Raw genomic sequence first — 24,226 nt, 5'->3', positions numbered from 1 at the left:
CTTTTGCTTTTCTTGAACAGAGCGCCTAGTCCCGCTATACAGATTTTCTAGAAGCGAGGCTTTGTGGAATGATACTGTGGTAAAGCATTCGTAGAGGAATTCTGGCAACCGACTTCCTACTAGCGATGAAACATGCTTTAATTAAAGATGATTAATTTTTTTTTTTACTTTCGTGATTGGATCATCCAATTATTTTCATTCAAAAATAGTAGACTAAAATCATTTAGAGAGAAGAGAAAAGAAAAAAACTCTTTTTTTTAGGCTGAAGACGCTCAAATCTTTCTTCAATATAGGGTGTAGATCCTTGCATACAAGATGCGCACTATTTTAGACCGGAAAAGCAACTTGCAGACAACAACACACACACACACATACACAACCCAAAACAGTAGCTGGGTCACATATAGTCTTTATTACAAGGGATGAAATAGAATGCACTGATGCCACTTGCTAACTCACCAAGAACAATAGCTTCATTATTGAATCATCCAAATTTTCTGTTGCAACCTCCAAGAGATCTGCAATTTCGATTTTAAAACCCTTGATCTAATAACCAGGGAGCTGAATACACACGTTAAATACATTGCACAAAATTTCTATCAAGTCGGCTAAATTATCGATCTCGTATATATTCAATGGTTACAACAGCATTGAGAGGGTGCATAATAAAAACCGGTAAACATCATGAGGTTAGCAGAGTCAATCGTAGAACAAAAAAAGTAAAAGAATGTATTAATAATTAATAAGTACAAATATAGAATAATGATAGCTGATTATGGGGCTCAATAGCAATACGCCTGATGCGTCTTCTGAAACATAAATAAATTAAGAGTTCCTGAAAAGAAAATTAAATGGAGAAGAACGGAATGAGATGCTAAAAGAAAAAAAAAATGAATAAACAAACAAATAAACAAACAAACAAATAAACAAACAAACAAATAAACAAATAAACAAATAAACTAACAAACAAACAGTGTAGATAATCAAAGAAATTCTTAGAACGACTATTCTAGAGCTCTAGCAAGCAGATGTGGCAAGACAAGACCCCATAATGACTTCATCGAGATCATCAAAACTGGAAAAATAAGGTCCAGTATAAAAATCATCATCCTGGCTTGTCATATCCTGATTAATACATTCTTTCTCTAATGTTAAGAGCTCACTCGAACAAGAAACTGGGTTTATACACTGTAAGGACCCTTCAATACTGGAGGAAGAATGAAGGAGACCGACTAAATCATCACTACCTAAAGAAAATGTATTTAGAGCAGTCTGTGGCAGCAATTGTGGCAGAAGATCTAGTGGTTCTGAGAGACAGTCTGATATTTCTGGCAGATATTCTAGAGGATCCAGATGGCATTCCGATATTTTTGGTGCATATTCAAAAACTAGTGAAAGACGTTCTAAAGTCGGTTTTATGTTTAGTGATGTTGCAGATGCATTTGACACAGCAACTTCACTAGGATCGGATTTAGAAATTATTATTTCTTCAGGTTTAGGTTCACTCCATTCATTAACTAAGGATGCGCGTCTCTTCCTTGGAGCAGATTCCTCTTCCTCATTCCTCTTCCTTTTCTGGGATGTTGTAGATGGCTCAGAGCTATCTTGGCTAGAAGCTCTTGCTAAAAATGAAATTTGTGATAACTTTGATGGGTATTTCACAATCTTTATCCTCATGAGGTAATCAATCATTGGAGAAATTTTGAAATTTCTTATCATCTTAGTTCTTTGTTCTCTTATCACTTTTTGAGCCTTTTCCTTATAGTATTCGTTTGCTCTAAAAACTGTAAATTTTTGAGTGCGGATTTCTTTAAGCATCACAATCTTGGGAGACATAACTTTCCCATTAAAATATCCGTAAGCTTCGGACTTGAAAAGATTGATTCGTAGTCTATACGTGCCACTTTCAGAAATACCAATGTCATTGATGTTGAATACAACCATACCTTGGTCCTCCGCATAGCAATAATTAGCACCAGAGATGATGGTAGTGCCCATTAAATGAGAAGTTTTGTTTGCGTTTTCATGCACCAACGAGAGAGTTATGAAAAAACTGCCAAGAGAATATTGAGTGATATTCCTGTTTTGGGAATCAAATATTTTTAATACTACCACAGGTGCGGGTTTAAGTAATCGTTTGTAACAACGCAAAGGCTGGTCTATATCGTCTGAATGAAATGCTTCTGTAGACCGTCTCCTGACTGTAGACTCTCTTGAATTTTGTGGTTGTTGGACAATAGATAAATCATAATTCAAATCAGAAGTATTGAAAATCTCAATAGTGCCTGGTGATAGTGGCTTAGGCAGAAAGGAAACTCTCATGATTGCAGGGCTTCGTGATGATTGATATTGGCAGTGGAAAGATAAGGTAAATACGCAAAGATTTTTAAGAAAAAAATATTAATGGGAATGCCAAATGTAATTATAACAAATTTGCTGATCTTCACTTCACTAAAATAGAGAGTGGAAAACAAAGTCCATGGGGAAGCATATACTCTATATAGAGTCAAAAAAAAAAAGCTTTATGTAGCTTAAATAGGCTCAAGGTCTTAAGGGAAAAACCAATGTCAAAGACTGGCGTCTAGAAGCATTGCATGGCAGCGAAACGCACCCTTAAAGCAAAAGCACACGTGTCTCCGTAACTGTCGTTTTGAACAAGAGATCCCATCAGTGCAGTCTGTACTCAGTTGGCCAATTGCACCAATACCTGACCAGAAGAAAAAAAAAACTCTGATGGGTGTTACGGTGCCAACAGATATTCTCTGCAGACGGTATTCTAATATCTGCTACATTCAGATAACTAATTCGGGACCCATTGGGCCTGAGCACAATTTCCTGCTTCAGACGTCCAGGTAAATGTAGGGATGAATCAAAGGGAAAAAAAAAAAATTCCGCTAAATCGTTACCAAGAAAGCAAAAATAGAATCTTAAAATGTATTATAGGCAAGGAATTATTGAGACTTGGTCGAGCCATGAGATCCTGGAAATACTAAAGTCAGTCATATCAACATTAGCCTTATTAAAATTACGCGATAGGAGTCTCTCTCTCTCTCTGGTGAGTATTGGGACTCCCTGATCTAAACCATATCATATGCTCATTTCTATCATAATCCGGTTATCTTATTATTCTTCAGTAATTAATAACTACTAATTATAAAACACTGCACCATATTTTGTGTCATGTACTGACTGTATTTGGAAGCATACATACGACCGAGATAGACAGCGTTATGTGTTTTACTGTCTATATATGTGCGTTTCTGTGCGTTGCCGCGCATCTACATTTGTTCTTCGCGGTATTTCGCCATCAAAGTATCCACCAATGTTGGAAAAGTTTTCGTGAACAATCCTGCAGTCTCAGATGACACGGTTAAATTGTTTGGATACTGTATAACTATGGTTACAACATCCGGATAATTATTCGACTGTATTACTGAGCCAGCTTTAGAAACATCTTGCGTTATTCCCTATTCCTCGTTTTTTCTTGAGAGACTTCTTCTATGAGATTTTTCTCAACAAGCTTGGCATAATACAGCGGTGAGATTTCTCAGGACTCTTGGCTCGCTAAACTATTGGCATGATTAATGCTATGAAGTTGAGTAACAGCGAATAGTTATTAATTTTATTTTCCAGAACAACAAGTAACGATATTGTGGTACGGATTTCCGGTGATTCCAAACCCAGTTCTCGGTATTGCAAGATCCGATGTACAAAAAGAGTGTTTTCTTTGGCGGAAAATTATATTTGTATTTAATTTCGTGATCAATTTTTTTATTATTATCATTCTTGATGGTATTTTTTTTTTTTCTAGAATTCTGATAATATTTTTTTCCATCTGGTTTTGTTTATTCTGTTGGTGTGAATATCAAGCCACCAATCACTTATAGTAACTAAGAATACCAAAATGTGACTTTTATTGATTGATATGACTACTATATTTTCTAGCGAAGACTGATAAAGTAGGAAGAGAAAAACAAATAATATGAATAATGGAAATAATATGAATAAATGAAATAATAGAAGAGAGAGAAAAATAATGAAATAATTGAAATAATATTAATAGTAGATATAATATTAATAGTAGAAATAATAATGATAATAAAAATAGTTGAAGAATAATTTAAACCAAGAAAGACCTTACCAAAAAAAAATACGCTAATCCCCAATCAAAGCATAAACCAGGCAATCAACCCAAACACACAAGCCCACAAAGATCCGCCCATTGGTAACTTGGCACTACCGTTTTTCAAGTATTTCGCTCCTTGAGGAATGTAATGAGTAAACTCCGGTTCAACATCATCATTAGAGGAAGAAGTGGCGTGTGTACCTTGATAAACTTCTTCGTAGCCTGGAGCGAGAACCGCATTTGGAACAGGCTCATAAGCCTCGACCACATGAATATCTTCGGTGGTGTTCCCTTGAAGGTTTGCTTCGGCTATATGGACTTGGTAATAAGTCAAATCATACACGATGTAGAACCAACGCAAGAAAGAGTCACCGGCGATAATGGTATTATCTTCAGTACTGTCAAATTGCAAATAGCAGTAATCACCAATATCTGATTCAGGGATATCAGATATAAGATTTTGTTCGACCATTTCGGACACAGGCTTACCAAACACTGAAAGTGGGAGAGAATAGTTAACTCCTTGGATGTGGAAGTTCAAGGTATAGTCATCGAGAAGATCACAGTTAGCAATATAACCACCAGCATCGGCAAAGTAAGAAATTCCTGGGAAAGCAGTACCAAGTCTTGCGTAAGCCTTAGGAGGAAGCAATGTATAAGAGGTGCCGGAATCCAACAACATTGCGTGTTTAGCATAGGTGATTTGTTGGACTATTGAACCATTGTTATTATCAGTCAAGTCAATTGAATCAGTGCTGATGTAGAAATATGTTGGCACATCGGAACTGGAGTCGAGACTCAACATTGGGAAAGTGTAGAGGGTGCCGGTGTATTTGGCAGAGTCCACACCACCAAAAATAATAGTGCCAGAGGTCGCATCCATCGATTCAAGGAAAAGAGAATAGATCGCCCTGTTGATATATCCACTATCGACAAGTCTTAATGGGAAGTTATCATACGTTCCCAAATTTTCAAGCCCAATCAACCCAATACCAAACACCATGTCTGTAGAGTTGGAGGCAGTTGCCAAACCAAAGGTGAAGTCTTCAATCACAAATTCATTGAAAGTTAATGTGTCTTGAACCACAATTCCTTGAGCATAAGACATATCACCGTAGCCCAACAAGAATGGTTGTTCGGTGTCATTATTGAAAGATTCGGAGAGATCAGGATCATAGCTGCCACTACAATCAATAAAAGCACTGGCGGTTGCAGTAGGAATATAATTCACTGTTCTGTCACTTTCAAAGACCGGAGTGATATAAGTTGTTCTTTCTACCGCGCTCAAAGTGATGGTTGCAGCTTCAGTGGTTTGTGAATATGTCTTAGAACTTTTGACAACTTGAGTACCGTCATCAGTAGCAGCTGTAGCTTCTGTGACAGATGCATCATAAGTGGCAGTGGCCAGGTAATCAACTTCATATGTTGCCATATACTCGCTCCAGTATTCTGAAATACTCTCCAACTCTGACTCTATGCTATTACTGTTAATATCATAACTATCACTATCACTATCACTATCACTATCACTATCACTATCACTATCACTATCACTATCACTATCACTATCACTATCACTATCACTATCACTATCACTATCACTATCACTATCAATATCACTGTCACTATCACTGTCATCATCACTGTCATCATCACTGTCATCATCACTGTCATCATCATCACTGTCATCATCATCACTGTCATCATCATCACTGTCACTATCACTGTCATCATCATCACTGTCACTATCACTGTCATCATCATCACTGTCATCATCATCACTGTCATCATCATCACTATCATCATCATCGCTGTCATCATCACCGTCGTAATCGCCGTCGTCTGTTGTAGATGAGCAGTATGGGTTAGATTTAGCATACACCCATAAATCAGAAGACCCAGTATCGATTTGTACAGTTAAGTTCTGTGGAGGATTACCTAGAGCAATGTTAGCATAGTACGCCATATCTTTCCCATTGCTGACCAGTACTTCATCTTCCGAGTCATCACGTTTCGTCAACCGACGTCCACCGTGACGTTTACGCAAACTTCTGTTATCTGAGGTTCCTGACCGCTTCACAGGCTTAGATCTACCTTTAGATACTCCGAATGGGATCTTGAAAGTTCCACCATTGTTTTGGTGGTTGATAGCACGCCAGTTTGGTTCAACAGACCGCTTATTGACGGTGGCCCCTTGGGTTCTAGTTCCTTGGGTGCTGGCCCCTTGGGTGCTGGCAATAAGAGAAGACAAAAGGATCGCGGTTTTCATGATTTCTCCACGATATGGTTGATCAGTAATGATTCTGTCAAAAACCCTTTGTATTTTTTTGATTGTCTTTGATTTTGGGATTTTTTTTTTTGTTGGTTCTTTTTTTATCCACACAGGAAAAAGGATTTTAAATATATGAATAATTCGAGATTAATCGGCGGATCGTTCCCGATTGGGACTAACTCTAAAAGGAAAAAAAAAAAGGGGGGCGAGAAGGAAAAACTAACGGATGGATCTTTGGTTTCTGGCCAATACATATGGATCTCTATCTGTTATATTATTATTGTATATCCATTTAAATTATTTATATTGTTCATATTGTGGTATCTTACAAATTCCCCACTTGTTATATCTACAGTAAATATTAATTTGATCCATATTGTAGTGGTGAAGACTGTGGTTCATACGGACATATTCCCTGATTCATTTAGCCAATTAATTCCCATGTTAACAAGAAAAATTACCGCCATTCAATCCCCTCCGGTGTTAAGGAAATGTACATACTAGACTTTCTTCCTTGCCATTTATATTTATTGTTGACCGATAATGAACTGTATCTTAGATCTAATGCCAGTTTTCATTTTTAACTTCAGGTATTTCAATTTCCGAAACCCCACATACAGTAAAATACATCAAAATAATGCCGTCAAGCCAGATATCTTGGCTTCTTTAACACAGTTGGTGGTGGACATGGCCAAGCCTCGTGGGTATACACCAATCGGGCGGATTTCGTAGTGCGGTCGGTAATTATGTAATCGCTCGCTCGTTGATTACATAAATAGTTATTAACACTGCTTAGCTAATACTACCGAAAGTGCTTAGGTAATACCTTATGGAGCGTGATTATGTAAGTGCTACATTACAAGTTATGTAATCGATGAGATGAGAAGGAAAAAAAAAAAAAAAAAAATTTTCGTCTTTTTTTAATTGTAAGAAAACTTTTCAATAATACTAAATTTTCATTTAATCTCAGTGAACAATATTCAACATCAACAACAATGGGGAAAATAAAGAAGAGAGGAACAACTGGTAACGCCAAAAACTTCATTACCAGAACCCAGGCCGTCAAGAAGCTTCAGGTCTCTTTGGCAGACTTCCGTCGGCTCTGTATTTTCAAAGGGATTTATCCTCGTGAACCAAGAAATAAAAAGAAGGCCAACAAAGGTTCCACCAAACCGGTCACTTTCTATTACTCCAAAGATATTCAATACTTGCTCCATGAACCTATTTTGAATAAGTTCCGTGAACACAAGACTTTTGCCAAAAAATTGAACAAGGCTTTATCCAAGGGGGAGATTGGTGATGCCAAAAGACTCGATTCCAATAGATCCCACTACACATTAGATCATATCATCAAGGAACGTTACCCAACCTTCATCGATGCCGTTAGAGACATTGATGATGCTCTCAATATGATCTTCTTGTTTGCCAACATGCCAGCAACTGATAAAATCGACACCAAAGTTATTGATGATTGTAAAAAAATTTCCAATCAATGGCACGCATACGTTAGTGAACAGAATGCGTTAGAAAAAGTGTTTGTTTCCATTAAAGGGGTTTACTACAGTGCCAAAGTCCAAGGTCAAGAAGTTATCTGGTTGTCGCCGTTCAAGTTTCCACAGAACATCCCATCCGATATCGATTTCCGTATCATGTTGACCTTTTTGGAATTTTACGTTACTTTACTCAAGTTTGTATTATTCAAATTATACAAGGATGCCAACTTGGTATACCCACCAAAAATCAACGAAGAAAACTCCAAGATTTTCAGTGGGTTGAGCAGTTATGTTTTAGAATTGAGAAATTCTAACGAGACTTCTGATGTGAAGGTTGTTGATGGTAGAAATATTGAAGCTGAAAAATTGGACGCCGCAGAAATTTCCAAAGCCTTGAAAGCTGACAATGAAGAAAATGCTGATGTTGATCAAGACGAAGATGACAATAAATTGGATGAGTTCGAATCCACCAACACCAAATCACATGCTGATAAGTTATTCCAACCAAAGAATCTTGATAAAAACGACGTTGACCCAACCAAGAACTTGTTCAAGGGTATGACTTTCTTTGTTGGTCGTGAAGTCAACATTGAATTCCTTGAATTTGTTTTGCTTTCTTTCAATGGTAAGGTCTTTAGTGAAATCATGCTTGATGCCATTCCTCCAGCGGAACGTGAGCAATTATTGGCCGATGTTGTGTTTACTCATCAAATCACCGATCGTCCAGTGGTGAAGAATAAGATTCTAGGAAGAACCTATGTCCAACCTCAATGGATTTTCGATTGTGTTAATAAACAGAAATTGTTGCCTGTTAATGACTACGCTCCAGGTGAAACTTTACCTCCACACTTGTCACCATGGGGTGATGCTAGTGGTTACGACCCTGAAGCTAAGAAGGCTACTACTGAAGAAGAAATGGAAGACGAAGAAGACGAAGACGAAGATATCGAAGAAGACGAAGAAGAAGAAGAAGAAGAAGAAGAAGAAGAAGAAGGTGACTTGGAAGCTCAAAAGGAATTGGAACTTGAAGCTCAAGGTGTTAAATACAGTGAAGCCAGTAAGACTGAATCTGAACCAACCAAACCTTCCAAGAAGAGAAATCATTCAAACTTGACCAAGGAAGAAAAGGAAGCTGCTGAAGAAAAAGAAATGAAGAAGATCATGATGAGCAATAAACAAAGAAAATTGCACAAGAAGATGGAATACAGCAATAAACAAAAGGACGACAGAAACAAGCAATTGGCCAGTAAGAAACGGAAACTCGAAAAGGCTAAAAAGAACTTGTCTGGTTAAATGTCTTCTAGTTTTTTGCTTTCTTTTTAGATCATTGAATTTGTACCTATACTTGTATTAGTAATTGTGTTTGGCTTCCATTAAAAAAAAATTTTTCTTATCCCTAATTTGATTTCCGTGTACTTCTTTATTTATTTTTCTGAAAAAAATTTATTCATCTTTTTATCTGTTGTTACCTTCTCATATATATAAGTATATATTTGCATTGATTACATTTTGTGTATTTTGTTGACATAGTTCAGATTTGTAAGGACCGCCATGATTGTAATTCTATCTGCAAAAGATTACTGAATGATAGTAAGAAATCCTATTCAAGGATACAACTGGAAACAATAAGTAAACAATAGGGAAACAACAGAGATTCACGCGTAAAGGCAACTATCGCATATTTGCACTCATTTCCATACAGTGAAATAAATTTCTATTGTCAACCTATTGACCAACGAGTAAGTAGTTGTAGCAAGCAAAGAATAATGTTATAAAGTTATCATCCAATCCATATACAAGCTTTATTTGGTACTTTTTAAAAAGATTCTAGATGCTTCCAGCTGATCGGCTACTCAAATTAAATACCTTTAAAGAAAACTACTAATAATATTAAGATCTCAGTACTATACTTACGGAATGAGCGTCTCTGTACCCTTCCTAGGTCCCTGGTTGTCTCGCAATAATCGAGAAGTAACGCCAGTCAAATAAGAAGTAACGCCTGTCAAATAAGAAGTAGATAAAGGGGATGATAATTCTTAAGTAGGTCTGATCTTTTGACCTACATTCCATTTGTCTACATGCGAATGCATAACCAGTAATTGTGACGACCAGATTGGACATGCCCTATTTGCGCAAATGCCTGGAAAAAATAATAAGAATAATTTTACGGTGCACGCTGTTTGCATAGGCATACATGGATAATTTTCAGACTTTTCCATCAAATCGTTTGCCTTTTCCAATTATAACTTGTCAAGATTGAATTCTCAGAATTTTACAATCTTTCTGCGAAAAAAAAAAATTGATACTCTCCGTAATGACCCCTTTTTTTTTATTCCAGTAACTAAGTAATATTTTTTTTTTTTTTTAATATCAAAGTGGTCATGGACTAAATATCAAAAGATTTATAATGATATCCCAGAATCCACCTAAAATTAGAGCATCTAATAAAAATAAAACAACAAGTAATAGAAGTAATCTATAATATACCCTGATGTCACTTTTAAATAACAATTGATAATTTGTTATCCAAGATACCTTATTTTCATTAGTCTTGTTCTTATACTTTGTCATATGGTGTTATTTCTATTCATTTTCCACACACTATTACTTTGGTTACTTCTTATTGATTCTAAATACACGATTGTATTTATCCTACTTCTTCTGTGAACATGAATGAATGAGCTGTATATTAACAAGTCACAGAGGTTCTGAAGAACATGTAAGCCGGGCTTATGAGCTGCTCTGTAAAAATAATTTTTATCAAAAAAGATTGTAATTTATTTCTCTATCATATTCCTTTTGCAAAGATTAGTCACATCACAGGTAAAAAACTTGTTAATCAAAATGATTGAGGTTTATTAATAATAAAAACTGTTTCTTTCATTCGTTTATTTACAAATCTCACTCTATTAACCCTCTTATGAGCTAATAATGAGCCAATAATGTCACTTGTTTTCCTTTAAATCTTTCAAATAAAAATTCCAAATTCTATTATGGTGCAAAAATGTCCATAGCACTAATTAAAGAGCACAAATATTGGATAAAATAGATAAAAAGATTTGCCATATGGTTATGAGCCCCGAACACAAAATAATTTTTTTATAAAAAAACCAACTGTCTCTTTGACATACCATCAGAATCCGATATAGTGTAATGGCTAGCACGGTGCCCTCTCACGGCGCAAATCCGGGTTCGATTCCCGGTATCGGAGATTTTTTTGGGAAGTCTCCAAGATCCCCTTTTTTTTCCTGCTATGAATGCAATTTTTTTTTAACTGGTTGAGAGTGGGGTGGTATCACCTGGCTATTTGGAAAGAGAATTATTAATAGGATATGTGTACATTACCAACGGCTAAGATTCTTCAGTGGCGAAAATTCGGCAACCATGGTGATTTGGGGAAGCACGACGTAATTGACACGTGAATGCGGCTTACAAATTCTACCAGGGTTCTCGAACAAGTGATCATCTCCATATAAATTTCTCTGGACGTTCTCCAATTTTTCTTATTTCATTTCGTTTGGATACACACCACCACAACACATTATATTATTTTAAATCTCAATCAATTGAAAAACAAACAAACAATAAATCATGTCTGCCTTTCCAAAAATCAAACTCCACTGGTTGGAAAAATCCCGTGCCCTTCGAGTCATTTGGTTGCTTGAGGAATTGGGAGTTAAATACGAAGTTATCCCTTACAAGAGAAACGAAAATTTCAGAGCCCCAGAATCTTTAAAAAAAATCCATCCTTTGGGGAAGTCACCAATTGTGGAATTTCAACAAGATGAAAATGCCAAACCAATCATGTTGGCGGAGTCTGGCCATATTTTCCAATGGTTATTGAACAAATTTGATGACGGGAAATTGTACGATGTGAAGAATAGGGAACAAATCGATTATTATTTACACTATGCCGAAGGAACTTTGCAGCCACCACTTCTCTTTGAATTTATTTTCCACAAAGCAAGAGAAGCTTATGCTCCATGGCCAATCTCTAGTTTGAAGAATATGATTATTAATAAGATGAGTTCTGGTTATAGCGCTGGCGAGGTGAAGACCAATTTAGAATTCTTGGAAGAGGAATTGAAGAAAAATAACGGTTACTTTGTTGACGGAAAGTTGACGGGGGCCGATATTATATTATCTTTCCCATTAACCAATGAGTTTGGATTTGAGATGAAGGATTATCCGAATGTTAGCGAATGGTTGAGTAATATTCAGAAACTGAAGGGATATGAAGCTGCGAAGGAAATTGCAAAGCTGTACGGGTCAGATTATTAGAAGCGTTTTTAGAATCTATTGACAATATAGAATTTTTATAATCTTTAAATTTAAGAAGTCTTCATGAGTTATGGTATTATTTGTTTGTTACTCGGCGAGGTTGTGTAAATTTATATAGTAAACAGTTTGTTATATCTTGGAGATAGTCCGTACAAGCCACTCAAAATGGACACTATCACAAGGTGCCACCATCGAAAACTCTTTATAATCAAAAACTTTCCATAATGTCAAAGATCCATTAATTGGACACACCCCTATCACCCCCTATATCTGGCAAATGGAAAAAAATAAAACTGAAAAAAATGGGCCAATCAGAGAAGAGAAGGATATCATATTCCACGTAATTCCTGTGGTGTCGAGAACTCATCAAAGCACCGGATAATCTCCACTGGCAACTTGTTTCTCCTCACTGCCAGTGTCATCTGAAATGCGGAGACCACATGGCACGTGACTATTATGGCAACCGGAAAGATTAAGCGTGATTATTTTGGACACTGATATATATATATATATGTATATATATAGTGGGGGGCAACATCTCATTTTTGTGCTGGGCGGCTCTATTTTACCATTCAATATCATTGTTATTACCATAAAAATATGAACAGATTATCACAGATATATAGTCATTTGCACGGCAAGCAGTCAGATTTAACCTCGATCAAATCAAAACACCCCGATGACGTGGTGATTGTGTCCGCTCTAAGAACTCCAATTGCGAGGGGTCGCAAAGGTGGGTTCAAGGACTTGAAAACTGAAGATATCTTGTACCTTCTCCTTTCTGAATTCAAAAAGCAGAATATCATTGAATTTGAAAAAATCGAAGATGTGGCCTGTGGGAACGTTCTAAATCCTGGGGCCGGTGCCAACGAGTTGCGTGCTGCCGCTTTGGCTGCTGGGATTCCATACCAAACACCTTTTGTTTCCATCAATCGTCAATGTTCTAGTGGACTCATGAGTGTTAACTATATTGCCAACCAGATTGCAACCGGTCAAATCAATATAGGGCTAGCGTGCGGGGCAGAAAGTATGACAACTTTCTTTGGCCCAAAAGCCGCTCCGGCAATTAGTGATCTCTTACTCGACGAAAGTGATGAGGCTGCCAAATGCTTGATTCCAATGGGTATAACCAATGAAAATATTGCTGAAAAGTTCGGTATTGACAGACCTACCCAGGATCGGTTCGCTGCAAATTCGTACGCAAAGGCTGAAAAGGCATTAGCGTCCAATGCTTTTGCCCAAGAGATCTTACCAATCCCTGTTGGCGATAAAGTGATCAGTAAAGATGAAGGCGTGAGACCAGGAACGACTTTCGAAACATTATCAAAACTCCGTGCGTCTTTCAAACAGGATGGTACAACGCATGCTGGGAACTCCTCGCAGGTATCTGATGGGGCGGCTCTTGTGCTTCTTGCTCGTCGTTCTGTGGCCGAGACTTTAAGCTTGCCAATTGTAGGAAAATATGTTTCTACTCAGGTTGTTGGAGTTCCTCCGGAAATTATGGGGGTTGGACCGGCTTATGCCATTCCAAAGCTCTTGTCTTCTGTCAATGTTGGGGTGTCGGATATCGATATTTTTGAAATTAATGAGGCATTTGCGGCCCAATGTTTATATAGTGTGGAAAGCTGCGGAATTCCGTATGAAAAGGTGAACCCTCGTGGTGGTGCAATTGCCTTGGGCCATCCTTTGGGTTGTACTGGAGCAAGATTAGTGGCTACCTTGTTGAGTGAGTTGATAGCTGGACAGTTGGGGGTAGTTAGTATGTGTATTGGTAGTGGTATGGGTGCTGCTGCTTTGTTTGTTAAGGAATGATGAAATCTTTTTATTTTTTTATTTTTTTTTTCCTTTTCCTTTTGAGGGAGCGCAACGATTAGTTACTGATGATAAGTTTTATTTTTTGCTTATTTTGTTATTGTTTATCCTGACTGTCTATTAAATCTAGTGATTAAGTTCTTTTAGTAGCTGTGTACTTCAAGGAAATAGTCTTTGCAGTGTTGAAGAGCCTGATGTAAATATCCTGGCTCTGTGCAATTGATGGAGAGTCGCTTAGTTCAAACTACAGAAGATCAACGATGTAGGGCTTGCAGGCTGCTTGATGTCTTGTCAGAAATGACAGGGAAAACATGAAGTGGCACCGTTTCATCTGGTAATCATATACGGACTATTTTGCAACAGCTATTGGGTTACTCAGTTGCTGGTTGCCGATGGCTGGCTGGCCACTAGGCTGGCTGGTGCGACTGGCAACAATGTCCTATTTCGAAGCAAAAAAAAAAAAAAGAAGAAAAAGGAAGTGCAGACCTCAAAAAAAAAAAAATTAAGTACGTGGCAATTCAAAACACAGCTTATTCTTGTTTTATTATTATTCTCTTTATTGTTGCTATACAGATACCATAATAAATAAAGCTATTATCAAAACTGGACCTCATTCTATTTAACTCTAGTCACTTATTTGCTTAGAAGAGAGAAAGAGAGAACAAAAAATAAGGGAGGAAAACTTTCGAGCTCCGGTTGATGTGCTGCTCTTTTTATTCCTTTCCCCAGTCTATCTGAGTTCATTCGCTTCTTTTAAAGAACCAAATTGCTATCTGACTTTTCCAAACCAGATTTTCATCTATCATATTGCTTCTATCTTAGTTGGAGGTCATTTATTCATCTTCTGGCAAGAGGTTTTGGGCTTTTTCCTCAGGGTCATTCATTGTGGGCCAAGCAAATAATAATATTAATAACAGTCATTAACAATGAGCAACAGCAGTAAAAAAGCAAAGGTCAAATTGACCATTAAGCTTGATAATAATAAACCTGCGAAGGGCGGGCCCGAATGGCTCTCATCTCCAGTGCTTCCTGCTTCATCTACTGATAAATTACCGTCACCAGCTGACGAATTTCCCTTAGAAACCCCAACCAACGGCACTTTCACATCGACATTGCCTCCTCGGAAGAGAGCAAGAACTAAGGAGGAAAAAGAACAGCGCCGGATTGAAAGAATACTTCGTAACCGTCGGGCAGCCCACTTGAGTCGTGAGAAAAAAAAGAAGTACATAGAGCTTCTTGAAAATGGGATTATCGGGCTTGTTGCTGGGGTTCGCGAATGCCAGAAAACCTTTTTTGATTCAAATGCTGTTTTATCAGGAACTCTGGACCCAGAAACTAAATTACGCGAAATATCAACAATGATAAGTACAATTTCGACAAGATTCACAGAAGATGAAAGTTGGGCATTGAATAACCAGTGCCTTGATGAAATTCTTGAGAAAATCCACCAGAATAAAAACTTGACCATGCAAGTGAAAAATGATGACTCGGGAGAAACTAATAGCGGATCGGTACCGTCTGCCAATAGCAAAGCCATTACTACCCCGGTAATCGATGCGATATCGACCTTTCTGACGAGTAATCCAACAACCCCAACCAGTGCCATAAGTCTTCATCATTCGGTGCTCAATGGCCCGCTTTCACAGCCACATCCTGCTCAACGCGGTTTGAATGGTCATCGTGGTGGACCAACTGTGGTTACTCATACCATCAATACCTACCTTAAGACCCAGAAACATTATCTGAATCCAAGCACTCCCCGTAGCGCGGTACATGAAGCCTTTGGCGATGCCGAAAGCGATGCAGAGGCAGCCGAACTGCTCCAAAGGCTCGCCAATACCCCTGTTTCAGTAAAGCATCTGGTCAACGGGCATAGTATCGCCCATAATCCAATAAGTACTGCTTTGGCTTCTGCTCCAACAAGTGTCCCATCATCATCATCCGTGCCGCCTCTAAATGGCCTAGGAATAGCATTCAATGGCAATGCTAATGGGCAATTATTGAATATGAATCCGAATGTCGATTTTGCAAAAACCGAAAGCACGCCAATAGAGGTTGACACCACCGATGACGAGGAAGAGGAGAACGATGCCATCAGAATTATGATGTCCTTGAGAAACGGAAATGGAAAATGAGTGGCCTGTGCTCAAATTTACAGCGTGCTATCGATTCAACGAGGATAAGCTGCTTTACTCTAGCGCTACTTGTTTGATTTTTGATAAATGAATGAATATCAATAATATTGATTTTGTAAAGGAGCAAACCATTGTTTTTTATTTAAACCCCTGCAAGTGGTTTTTTTTTGTTTTCTCCACCATTTATAGACTTTGATAGGGCTCTCCTAAAATCTCTGTTTGTTATTTCTCTTATATTTCTTTTCTCTTAGAATAATGATTGCTATTTTCATAAAAACTTAACAAAAAAATAACGAATTTTACGCTTCTTTTCTTTATCCCCTTTATTTTTTTATCATTATTTTCTTTTCTGTTTGGTTTCTTAATTTGTCTTATGAGGTGCTAATTGATTTTCTTATTGTGATTTCAATTGTGTTGATTTCCTTGGGAAATAATTATGATTTTCTTTTTTTCTTATACTTATTGTAAGAGTGAGGGGGCTTTATTGTAAGTATAATGATATCAAATAATAATTTCCGTGTTGATAATAAAAATCTATATGTACAAATTAATGAAGAAATACAAAAAAAAAAAGAAAAGAACAATCATAAAAACTCCCGGCCATCAAAAGTGCCCTAACCTTGCAATTTACTTTGCTCGGCTTTTTTCTTCTTGTACAAATTCTCAATATAGAATTCCCCAGCTTTATAGCTACTTCTGACCAATGGTCCACTAGCACAATAAGCAAACCCGAATTCGTTTTCGGCAACGTCACGCCAATGATCAAACTTTTCAGGCTTGACGTATTCAACAACCTTCATATGTCTCTTTGTTGGTCTCATATACTGGCCAAATGTTACGATATCACAACCAATGTCCCGTAAATCCTTCATGGTTTGACGAATTTGCTCATCAGTTTCCCCTAGACCCAACATGATTGATGTCTTTGTGAGAATGCTTGGATTTGTCAATTTAGCATGCTCCAACACCGCCAAAGATTGACGGTACTTCGCCCGACGGTCCCTAACAAACGGCGTCAATTCTTCAACGGTTTCGAGGTTGTGAGAGTACACTTCAAGACCACTGTTTGCCAACATTGCCACAGAGTCCAAGTCACCCAAGAAATCACCAGATAGACACTCGACTAAAAGTTTTGGAGACTTCTGTTTGATTTTTTGAATGGTTTTTGTCAAATGCGCTGACCCACCATCTGGCAAATCGTCACGGTCGACAGTGGTCAACACAATGTACCCAACACCCCAACGGGTCACCGCCTCAGCAACATTTTCTGGTTCATTCTCATCAAGCGCCCCAGGGTTTCTGTTAGTCTTCACTGAACAGAAACGACAACCTCTGGTACAGGTATCACCCATCAACATGATGGTGGCAGTGGCCTTGGATTTATCAATTTCCCCAGTATCCTTGTTCAAGTTCTTACCACCACCACCCCAACATTCACCAATATTAGGACACTTAGCTTCCTCACACACCGTGGCAAGCTTTAATTCTCTGACATCTTTCTTCAAAGTGCTGAAACTTTTACCCTTTGGAATAGGCACTTTTAGCCATTTCGGGAGCTTCTTGAGCTCAGTTTCGTTTCTTTCTTTTTGTAAAGGGTCCGACATTTCGAAATCTTTAGCAGTACCTCTAAGGAAATCATCAAAGCTTGGGCCACGGTTCAATTCCGCCAGTAATGTTCTTTTAGCTCTTCCCTTTCTGGCCTCGGCATCAGCAATGTCTGTGTTGTTGGAAGTAGATCCCGCAGCCTCCGATAAGGAGCTGAGCACACGAGCCTGCAACTTGCTCTTAAGTAGAGGTCTCAAAGAGCTGGATAACATAATATGTAGCTAGTATCAACTCGAAGATGATTCTATCTAATCTGTCTTAATAATACCAAATCGTTGAGAGGCTCGTCTCATCCTGCAAAAAAGCCATCATCAGGTGACAAGCGGTGACGCACAGTTAGGCGATCGCATAACTAATCACACTCCAACATGAGACAAGCAAATCATATTGATGGTCGGTTATTTGGGGCTGATTACAGTATTCTGTGGTAGATATGGAGCTAGAAAGCACCCAATCAGCCTGAATAGCAATGATAAAATTTTTTGTACATATATATATATATGTACAACTCTCAACAACTTGAACTTTTTGTGCCTTCTATCAAGTAAAAACTAATACATTCACATTATTTGTGGAGGATATTTTTCTATTGTGTGAAAGGCAGTATATATACAACAATAATATTAACATGGCTTTGATGTGTTGTGGTGCTTTTCAGTATGAACAAGATGTCCTTCCAATACAACAACAATAAGCTTATTAGTAATACAGCAAACTGGAAAAACGTCAGAGGCACCAGTGAGTTGTACGCCTGTAAAGAGTAAGTAAGACTACCACCAGCTTGAGTACCTGAATGATGGAAGTAATAAACTAAGATAATTGTATTTATACAAATGTCCTGCTATTTATTCAAAGTAATTAATACGGCCACAATGGTATATGTGATAGCGACCTACTCCAGTATTACATGTGAATTATCTATTAATAACATTATCTTCTATCACAACCACCCCCATAATTCATAAAGATGATCTAGGAGCGTATTCTTATACATATAAGCAAGAGCTCTTTTTTATTATCACCCTTCTTGATAAAGCAGGTTTATCAGCGAGTGTAATTATTTCAGCTTTTTGCATCGTTATGACAGGAAAAAAAGATCCTATTCTGCGACCATAACGGAGAATAACCTATCATCAGACGGGCCTTGACTAAATCTTATACTGTGCGACTATATTCTTCTGGAGCTCATCGCTGATCACATCTTGGTGAGCATTCCGGGGTCTTCATCATAAAATAATTGACTTCCCAGTTCAACGATGACATCATCAGCCTTTTTCCAAAAAAAAAAAAGCAAAAAAAAAAAACAGTGGTATAATATTTACAGTATATAGCTGTTGTTACACAGACATTCTGAGTATTGTAATGCCCAGCCATTTCTCAACTCCATTAACGTTTATTCTGATTGGTCGTTAGTCATTTATTTATTCTCCTTATATTTAAGGAAAGTTTTCATCTATATTTCACTCTAAATTAAATTTTCTCTGCTGCGAATCAAAAGCTGTGGATCTTTTGACCAAGCTTGTAGACTGCCTTCAATTCACCCGACTTGGTCAATATATTGATATCAGCATCACACCCTGGATTCAAAAACCCTTTTCTTTTAGAAAGGTTTAAAGAGCTGGATGGATTATTGGTGATGGTAGCCAAAGCCTTCTCAAGAGGAATCCCCGTCCATTTTATGAGGTTATGGGCACACTCCAATAAGTGAGTGGCTGAGCCGGCGATGGTCTCTGTATTTTCCAATAACAATAAATTCCCCTTTTTCTCTATCTTCTGATTACCTCTGGTGTGCAACCCATCTTCCAACCCAATCAAGTACATTGCATCAGTGACGAGAATTGCTTTGTTAGGGTTGGCATCATATGCGGCTTTCACAGCACTTGGGTGGACATGAACACCATCAGATACTATACCATAGTACGGGATTTTTTCAGCTGGTAATTGGTCAATGGTGGCGGAAATCAACCCCACAACCCCAGGGTTTCTGGCACTGTAAGCAGGCATAGCGTTGTAAAGATGGGTCATCATTGATGCACCGTTTTTGACTGCTTGCACTGCGGTATTGAAATCGGCCATGGTGTGACCAATGGAAAAAACTATCTCTTTTTCTTTGGTGACTTGAGATATCACGTCCAAGCTCCCTTCGATCTCCGGGGCAGCAGTGAGGATTGCAGTGTATTTTTCAAAATCATCACCGTATCTCTGTTTTAAGGACTGGTAGCCTTCTTTCATTGTGGTGATTGTTTCTGGAGGATGACACCCTTTCTTCAATGGAGAAATAAATGGCCCTTCAATATGGGCCCCCAAAGAATCCGCCTTGGATGCAGACCGGGTCTTCAATCCCAATATTAGCAACACATCTCTGTAGACATCAGAAAAGCTGGAAGTAACGGTTGGACAAATACTGGTGACCCCGTGCTGGAGCAATTTTTCCATGGACTTGTTATATTGCTGAACGAATTGTGCTTTTGATGAGTCATTACTGAGGGTGGTTGAGTAGTCCAAACCGAAACATCCGTTGATCTGGATGTCGATGAATCCAGGAGAAATGATCAAGCCTTGGAGGTCTATGGTCTCTATTTTCTTGGGGCTTGCACCTGTTGGTTTGTCGATGATGATCCCCGAGGCGGCATCGATGTATAAATCTTTTTCAATTAGTTGGGCATTGTCTGCCAATGTGCAGTTGGTGAAGTGGATTATGTCGGCCATTGCTATGGTTGGGTATTATTATTATTATTAGTTGGTCAGGGGTTATATATTGGTTGAAGAGTGGAAAAAGTGTTACAAAACTATAGTCGGAATATCTTTCAATATATATATATATATATATATATATCCGCAGTATACATAATAATATCCATATTATTGGGAAAAGATGCGAGCTTATTGTTGCAGTTGCACCCAGTGTTGCATTGATTTCTCCGTACAAGTCTACGAAAGAATACGTTAAATAAGCACGAGATTCCATAGCTTGAGAAGAAAAACATCACCCACTGAAACCTTGCTAACAAATATCCACTGATCCAATTCTAGTTTCTCTTCTTTCGTGCCCACGTTGATCAATACCACCAAGACGAGGATCGCTAACCAATTCACGATAACAGCCACCGGGTAATGCACCGTAACAATTAGTGCAACATTAGAATATTCCACATTCACTACGGCCTGAAGTCATCTTGGAGTCACTGCCAACCTGCTGCAAATCTTTCAGCTTACTTGTTATTTTATACTGTTGACTCTAAACCACGTTGGCCAGAGTATTGTTATTGGACCAGCATGATGATGAAAGCCTGACTGAACATAATTAATATCACCAAACTATGGATATTGTTGGAAAATTGTTTATGGTGGGGTTCGAAGGAACCGATGTCACCCAGGAAATCCATACTCTTATCACCAAATATCGTGTCAGCAGCATCATATTGAGTGGGAGGAACTTCATCAATGCTGCTCAGGCGAAAAAATTGATCCATGATTTACAAGCCCTCGCCATGCACTCTGGGTACAATTATCCGATCATCTTTGTTATTGATGAGGAAGGAGGAATGCTAAATTCTCTTTTCGACAAGAACTTTATCACACAATTCCCAGGAGCCATGTCTTTGGGAGCGACGGGATCCGAGGAGTTGGTTTATCAAGTACATCGTGCAGTCGCCAAAGAGTTGAAATCCATTGGGTTTTCCATGCATTTGGGGCCAGTGTTGGATATTTTGAAAAATGGGACCAACACGTTCCAACAACAGATGATTGGGGTGAGATCTTATGGATATGGGGTTAAATTAGTGCTGAGATTTGGTAAAGCCGCGGCCCAAGCCTTTCGAGATGAGAAGTTGTTCAATTGTGGCAAACATTTTCCTGGCTATGGATCGGCCACTGTTAACTCGAATTTCGAGCTCCCGATGATTGTTGAGTCCACAGAACAAATGATGGAATTTAATCTTGTTCCTTATAAAGACTTGATTAATGCGGGTCTTTTAGATAGTGTGTTAGTTGGAGGATGTGCCGTGCCAGGGGTCAATAGTAACGATTTGCACGCCTGTTTGAGCCCAACGATTGTTACCAATATGTTGAGGGGAAAATTGCAGTTCAAAGGGATCGTCATTAGCGAGTGTTTGCTACTAGAGGCGCTAGATAGAAACTTTGGGGTGGTTCAAGGATGCATATCGGCATTTTCCGTGGGTTGTGACTTGATCATGTTGTGCAGTAACTTCAAGATCCAAGAGGAGGCGATACTAGCAATGCAGTCTGTTGTTGGCGATGAGTTGATTGATCCGAGTATTTTGCGTCAATCTTTACTGAGAATTGAAAACTTACAACGTCAGTTACCGAGCTGGCCAGAGGTCATTGAGCAACAGGGAATGTTGACCCAGGATATTTTGAACCAGCATAGATTGATTTCCAGCTTGGCGTACAAAAAATCAATCACGGTTATCAGAGACGCCGGGCTTCCGATAACCAGGTTTTTGAGTCCGAATGTGGAAAAGGAGAACACCATTCTATTATTGACTCCTTTGATCTCGCCGCTTTATGAGACTGTGGATGAGCATGGTAATAGATCACATATCAACAATATTGCTGCTGATGATTATGCCAAACTAAATCTTAACTACGGAGAAGATGTTTTCATTGAGTTAGGGAAATTATTGTCGGAGTATCGGCCGGGATACAAGATCTATCACACCAGTTACAATTCTAATGGGTTGACATCGTTTCACGAAGAGCTCATTTTGAAATCGAAAGTCATTTTATTTTTCTCTGCAGAAACCACGAAAAATTTGTATCAAGTTGGGGTTTCCAAACATGTTTCGATGCTTTGCAATTCACTGACGATTCGACATAGAGGCCAGGCACAACGAAGGGAGACCCGCCAAATGATTATAATCAGTGTTTCCTCTCCAATGGATTTCTTGTACGATATTAATATTGGGGGCTCTCCAACTGGGTATATTTGTACGTACGATTACACCATCAATGCACTAATGCATCTTCCGGAAGTGTTGTTCGGAGATTATGTTCCTACGGGGAAGATTCCGGGATTCACTATTGGCAATAAGAAGTTCATTGATGGTAATGGAGGTAAGAAAAAAGGTAAACATAGCTGGTTAGTTGAAGCGTTCAACTTCACACGGGATTGGGATAATTTGATAAACCTATTGAAAAACAACCATTATCTAGCCTTTTCTGCTGCGGAATCATCCTTGACGAGCTTGAAGAGGTTTTATCTTGATAGTGAGCACCACCGGAGTTTTGTGGTAAGAAACACTAGTTCGAAAACGATTTTGGGGATATCGACGACCTGGTTCCATTGTGAGCACTCTAAATCTCTGAATGATAATGTGGGGAATTTCCTACTCTTGTTGGTTGATAAAAATAAGAGAAACATTGCAATTGGAAGTCATTTATATTCAAAAACAATGAAATATCTCTTCGAGGAGGCTAATTGCAGCAGGGTCTATTTGGGAGGGGGATATCCGAAGTTGACGCTGGCCAATGATTTGTTGCTCAATTTTTCTGATGAGAATACTGGCGGTGTCAACTTTTTCAAGTCTTTTGGCTGGAACTTCGGTGATGAGCTGTTCATGTCATCTGGCAACATTCCACAGAGAAAGAGTAAAAAGCGTGATGTTAATGGTGAATCTATATCATTGAATATTAAAAACTCTGACAGAATGAGCGTCAGTACTTTATTAGCTGATAATGTTAGCGATGCAGCCAAATCAAAACCCGAATACTCAAGCCAAGCTTTATCATTTTCCGACGCTACCAAAGACCTGGACAACCCCTTTGCAACAAGACTATTGAACCAGCCAATCCAAAGAAAGGTGCGACATCTAATGAAGCTCGACGACATTCTTAGCTGGAAAGTCTCTGAAAATTTGGTTCGCCAGCTCCAAGTGGTAGGGATAATGTTTGATATTTGCAGGAATCCCGCAGATGTGTTTGCACTACAAAAGGGAAAGAACTCACTAAATACCTACGAGGAAGATACTGATAGCCACAGTGCCAACAAAGCTAATAATAATTACGAGATTTATCTAGAATTATATAAAGATTTCTGTGCTGCTGATGGCGATAAACAGTATCTTGATGGCTCTGGTAATTTGGATATAATTGTGGCTTTGGAGCCAACGAGAAGATCAGTGGTTGGTAGTTTGATTGTATTTAACGGTAACTCTAAATTTTCAAAGTTTTTCCCGTTTCTAGAATTTTCCAGAGGGAGTGACAATGCCCGAAAGCCCAAGGACCAAGGTTTTGCTTGTATAGCTGGCCATTTCATCGACCCATTGTACACCACCCTTTCGGAAGTGTTTGAGTTGGGATTGATTTGCACTGCACTAATGTACATTAAGAGTCAATACAGCAACTGTTCTGAATGCTTCATCACCGACATTGATGAGAAACAGATTGGCAGTTTGCAGGACAACGGGTTCAAGGTGCTAGAAAAGTATTACAATTATTATTCTGTAATGGGGAGAAGTTAGATATTTACGTTTGTATTATA

The 24,226-nt window shown here is 38.4% G+C and overlaps 9 protein-coding genes across 9 annotated transcripts; 5 read left to right on the top strand and 4 right to left on the bottom strand. All coding sequences in view use genetic code 12, as the record gives it.

Moving 5' to 3' along the window:
* Positions 1 to 1,017: 1,017 nt before the first annotated feature.
* DASC09_025200 (uncharacterized protein) lies at positions 1,018 to 2,322 on the bottom strand (the record flags this gene model as incomplete). Its single annotated transcript, XM_064996123.1, has 1 exon — positions 1,018 to 2,322. The coding sequence occupies one exon, from the start codon at positions 2,320 to 2,322 to the stop codon at positions 1,018 to 1,020; it is 1,305 nt and encodes a 434-aa protein (XP_064852195.1).
* A 1,844-nt stretch (positions 2,323 to 4,166) lies between these two features.
* DASC09_025190 (uncharacterized protein) lies at positions 4,167 to 6,395 on the bottom strand (the record flags this gene model as incomplete). The annotated part of the gene is made up of 1 exon (XM_064996122.1): positions 4,167 to 6,395. The coding sequence occupies one exon, from the start codon at positions 6,393 to 6,395 to the stop codon at positions 4,167 to 4,169; it is 2,229 nt and encodes a 742-aa protein (XP_064852194.1).
* A 998-nt stretch (positions 6,396 to 7,393) lies between these two features.
* On the top strand, positions 7,394 to 9,184 carry NOP7 (mRNA-binding ribosome synthesis protein NOP7; the record flags this gene model as incomplete). The annotated part of the gene is made up of 1 exon (XM_064996121.1): positions 7,394 to 9,184. The coding sequence occupies one exon, from the start codon at positions 7,394 to 7,396 to the stop codon at positions 9,182 to 9,184; it is 1,791 nt and encodes a 596-aa protein (XP_064852193.1).
* A 2,298-nt stretch (positions 9,185 to 11,482) lies between these two features.
* On the top strand, positions 11,483 to 12,172 carry DASC09_025170 (glutathione S-transferase; the record flags this gene model as incomplete). The annotated part of the gene is made up of 1 exon (XM_064996120.1): positions 11,483 to 12,172. One exon carries the CDS (start codon positions 11,483 to 11,485, stop codon positions 12,170 to 12,172), a length of 690 nt encoding a protein of 229 aa, XP_064852192.1.
* Positions 12,173 to 12,772: 600 nt separating this feature from the next.
* On the top strand, positions 12,773 to 13,984 carry POT1 (acetyl-CoA C-acyltransferase; the record flags this gene model as incomplete). Its single annotated transcript, XM_064996119.1, has 1 exon — positions 12,773 to 13,984. One exon carries the CDS (start codon positions 12,773 to 12,775, stop codon positions 13,982 to 13,984), a length of 1,212 nt encoding a protein of 403 aa, XP_064852191.1.
* Positions 13,985 to 14,910: 926 nt separating this feature from the next.
* On the top strand, positions 14,911 to 16,119 carry DASC09_025150 (uncharacterized protein; the record flags this gene model as incomplete). The annotated part of the gene is made up of 1 exon (XM_064996118.1): positions 14,911 to 16,119. The coding sequence occupies one exon, from the start codon at positions 14,911 to 14,913 to the stop codon at positions 16,117 to 16,119; it is 1,209 nt and encodes a 402-aa protein (XP_064852190.1).
* A 614-nt stretch (positions 16,120 to 16,733) lies between these two features.
* LIP5 (lipoate synthase) lies at positions 16,734 to 17,936 on the bottom strand (the record flags this gene model as incomplete). Its single annotated transcript, XM_064996117.1, has 1 exon — positions 16,734 to 17,936. One exon carries the CDS (start codon positions 17,934 to 17,936, stop codon positions 16,734 to 16,736), a length of 1,203 nt encoding a protein of 400 aa, XP_064852189.1.
* Positions 17,937 to 19,215: 1,279 nt separating this feature from the next.
* DASC09_025130 (uncharacterized protein) lies at positions 19,216 to 20,433 on the bottom strand (the record flags this gene model as incomplete). The annotated part of the gene is made up of 1 exon (XM_064996116.1): positions 19,216 to 20,433. One exon carries the CDS (start codon positions 20,431 to 20,433, stop codon positions 19,216 to 19,218), a length of 1,218 nt encoding a protein of 405 aa, XP_064852188.1.
* A 611-nt stretch (positions 20,434 to 21,044) lies between these two features.
* On the top strand, positions 21,045 to 24,206 carry DASC09_025120 (uncharacterized protein; the record flags this gene model as incomplete). Its single annotated transcript, XM_064996115.1, has 1 exon — positions 21,045 to 24,206. One exon carries the CDS (start codon positions 21,045 to 21,047, stop codon positions 24,204 to 24,206), a length of 3,162 nt encoding a protein of 1,053 aa, XP_064852187.1.
* Between the last annotated feature and the right edge of the window lie 20 nt (positions 24,207 to 24,226).

This window comes from Saccharomycopsis crataegensis (assembly GCF_037102585.1).
Source record: "Saccharomycopsis crataegensis DNA, jcf7180000000075, whole genome shotgun sequence".
Lineage (NCBI taxonomy): Eukaryota > Fungi > Ascomycota > Saccharomycetes > Ascoideales > Saccharomycopsidaceae > Saccharomycopsis > Saccharomycopsis crataegensis.
This window is presented reverse-complemented; position numbering and strand designations above follow the sequence as displayed.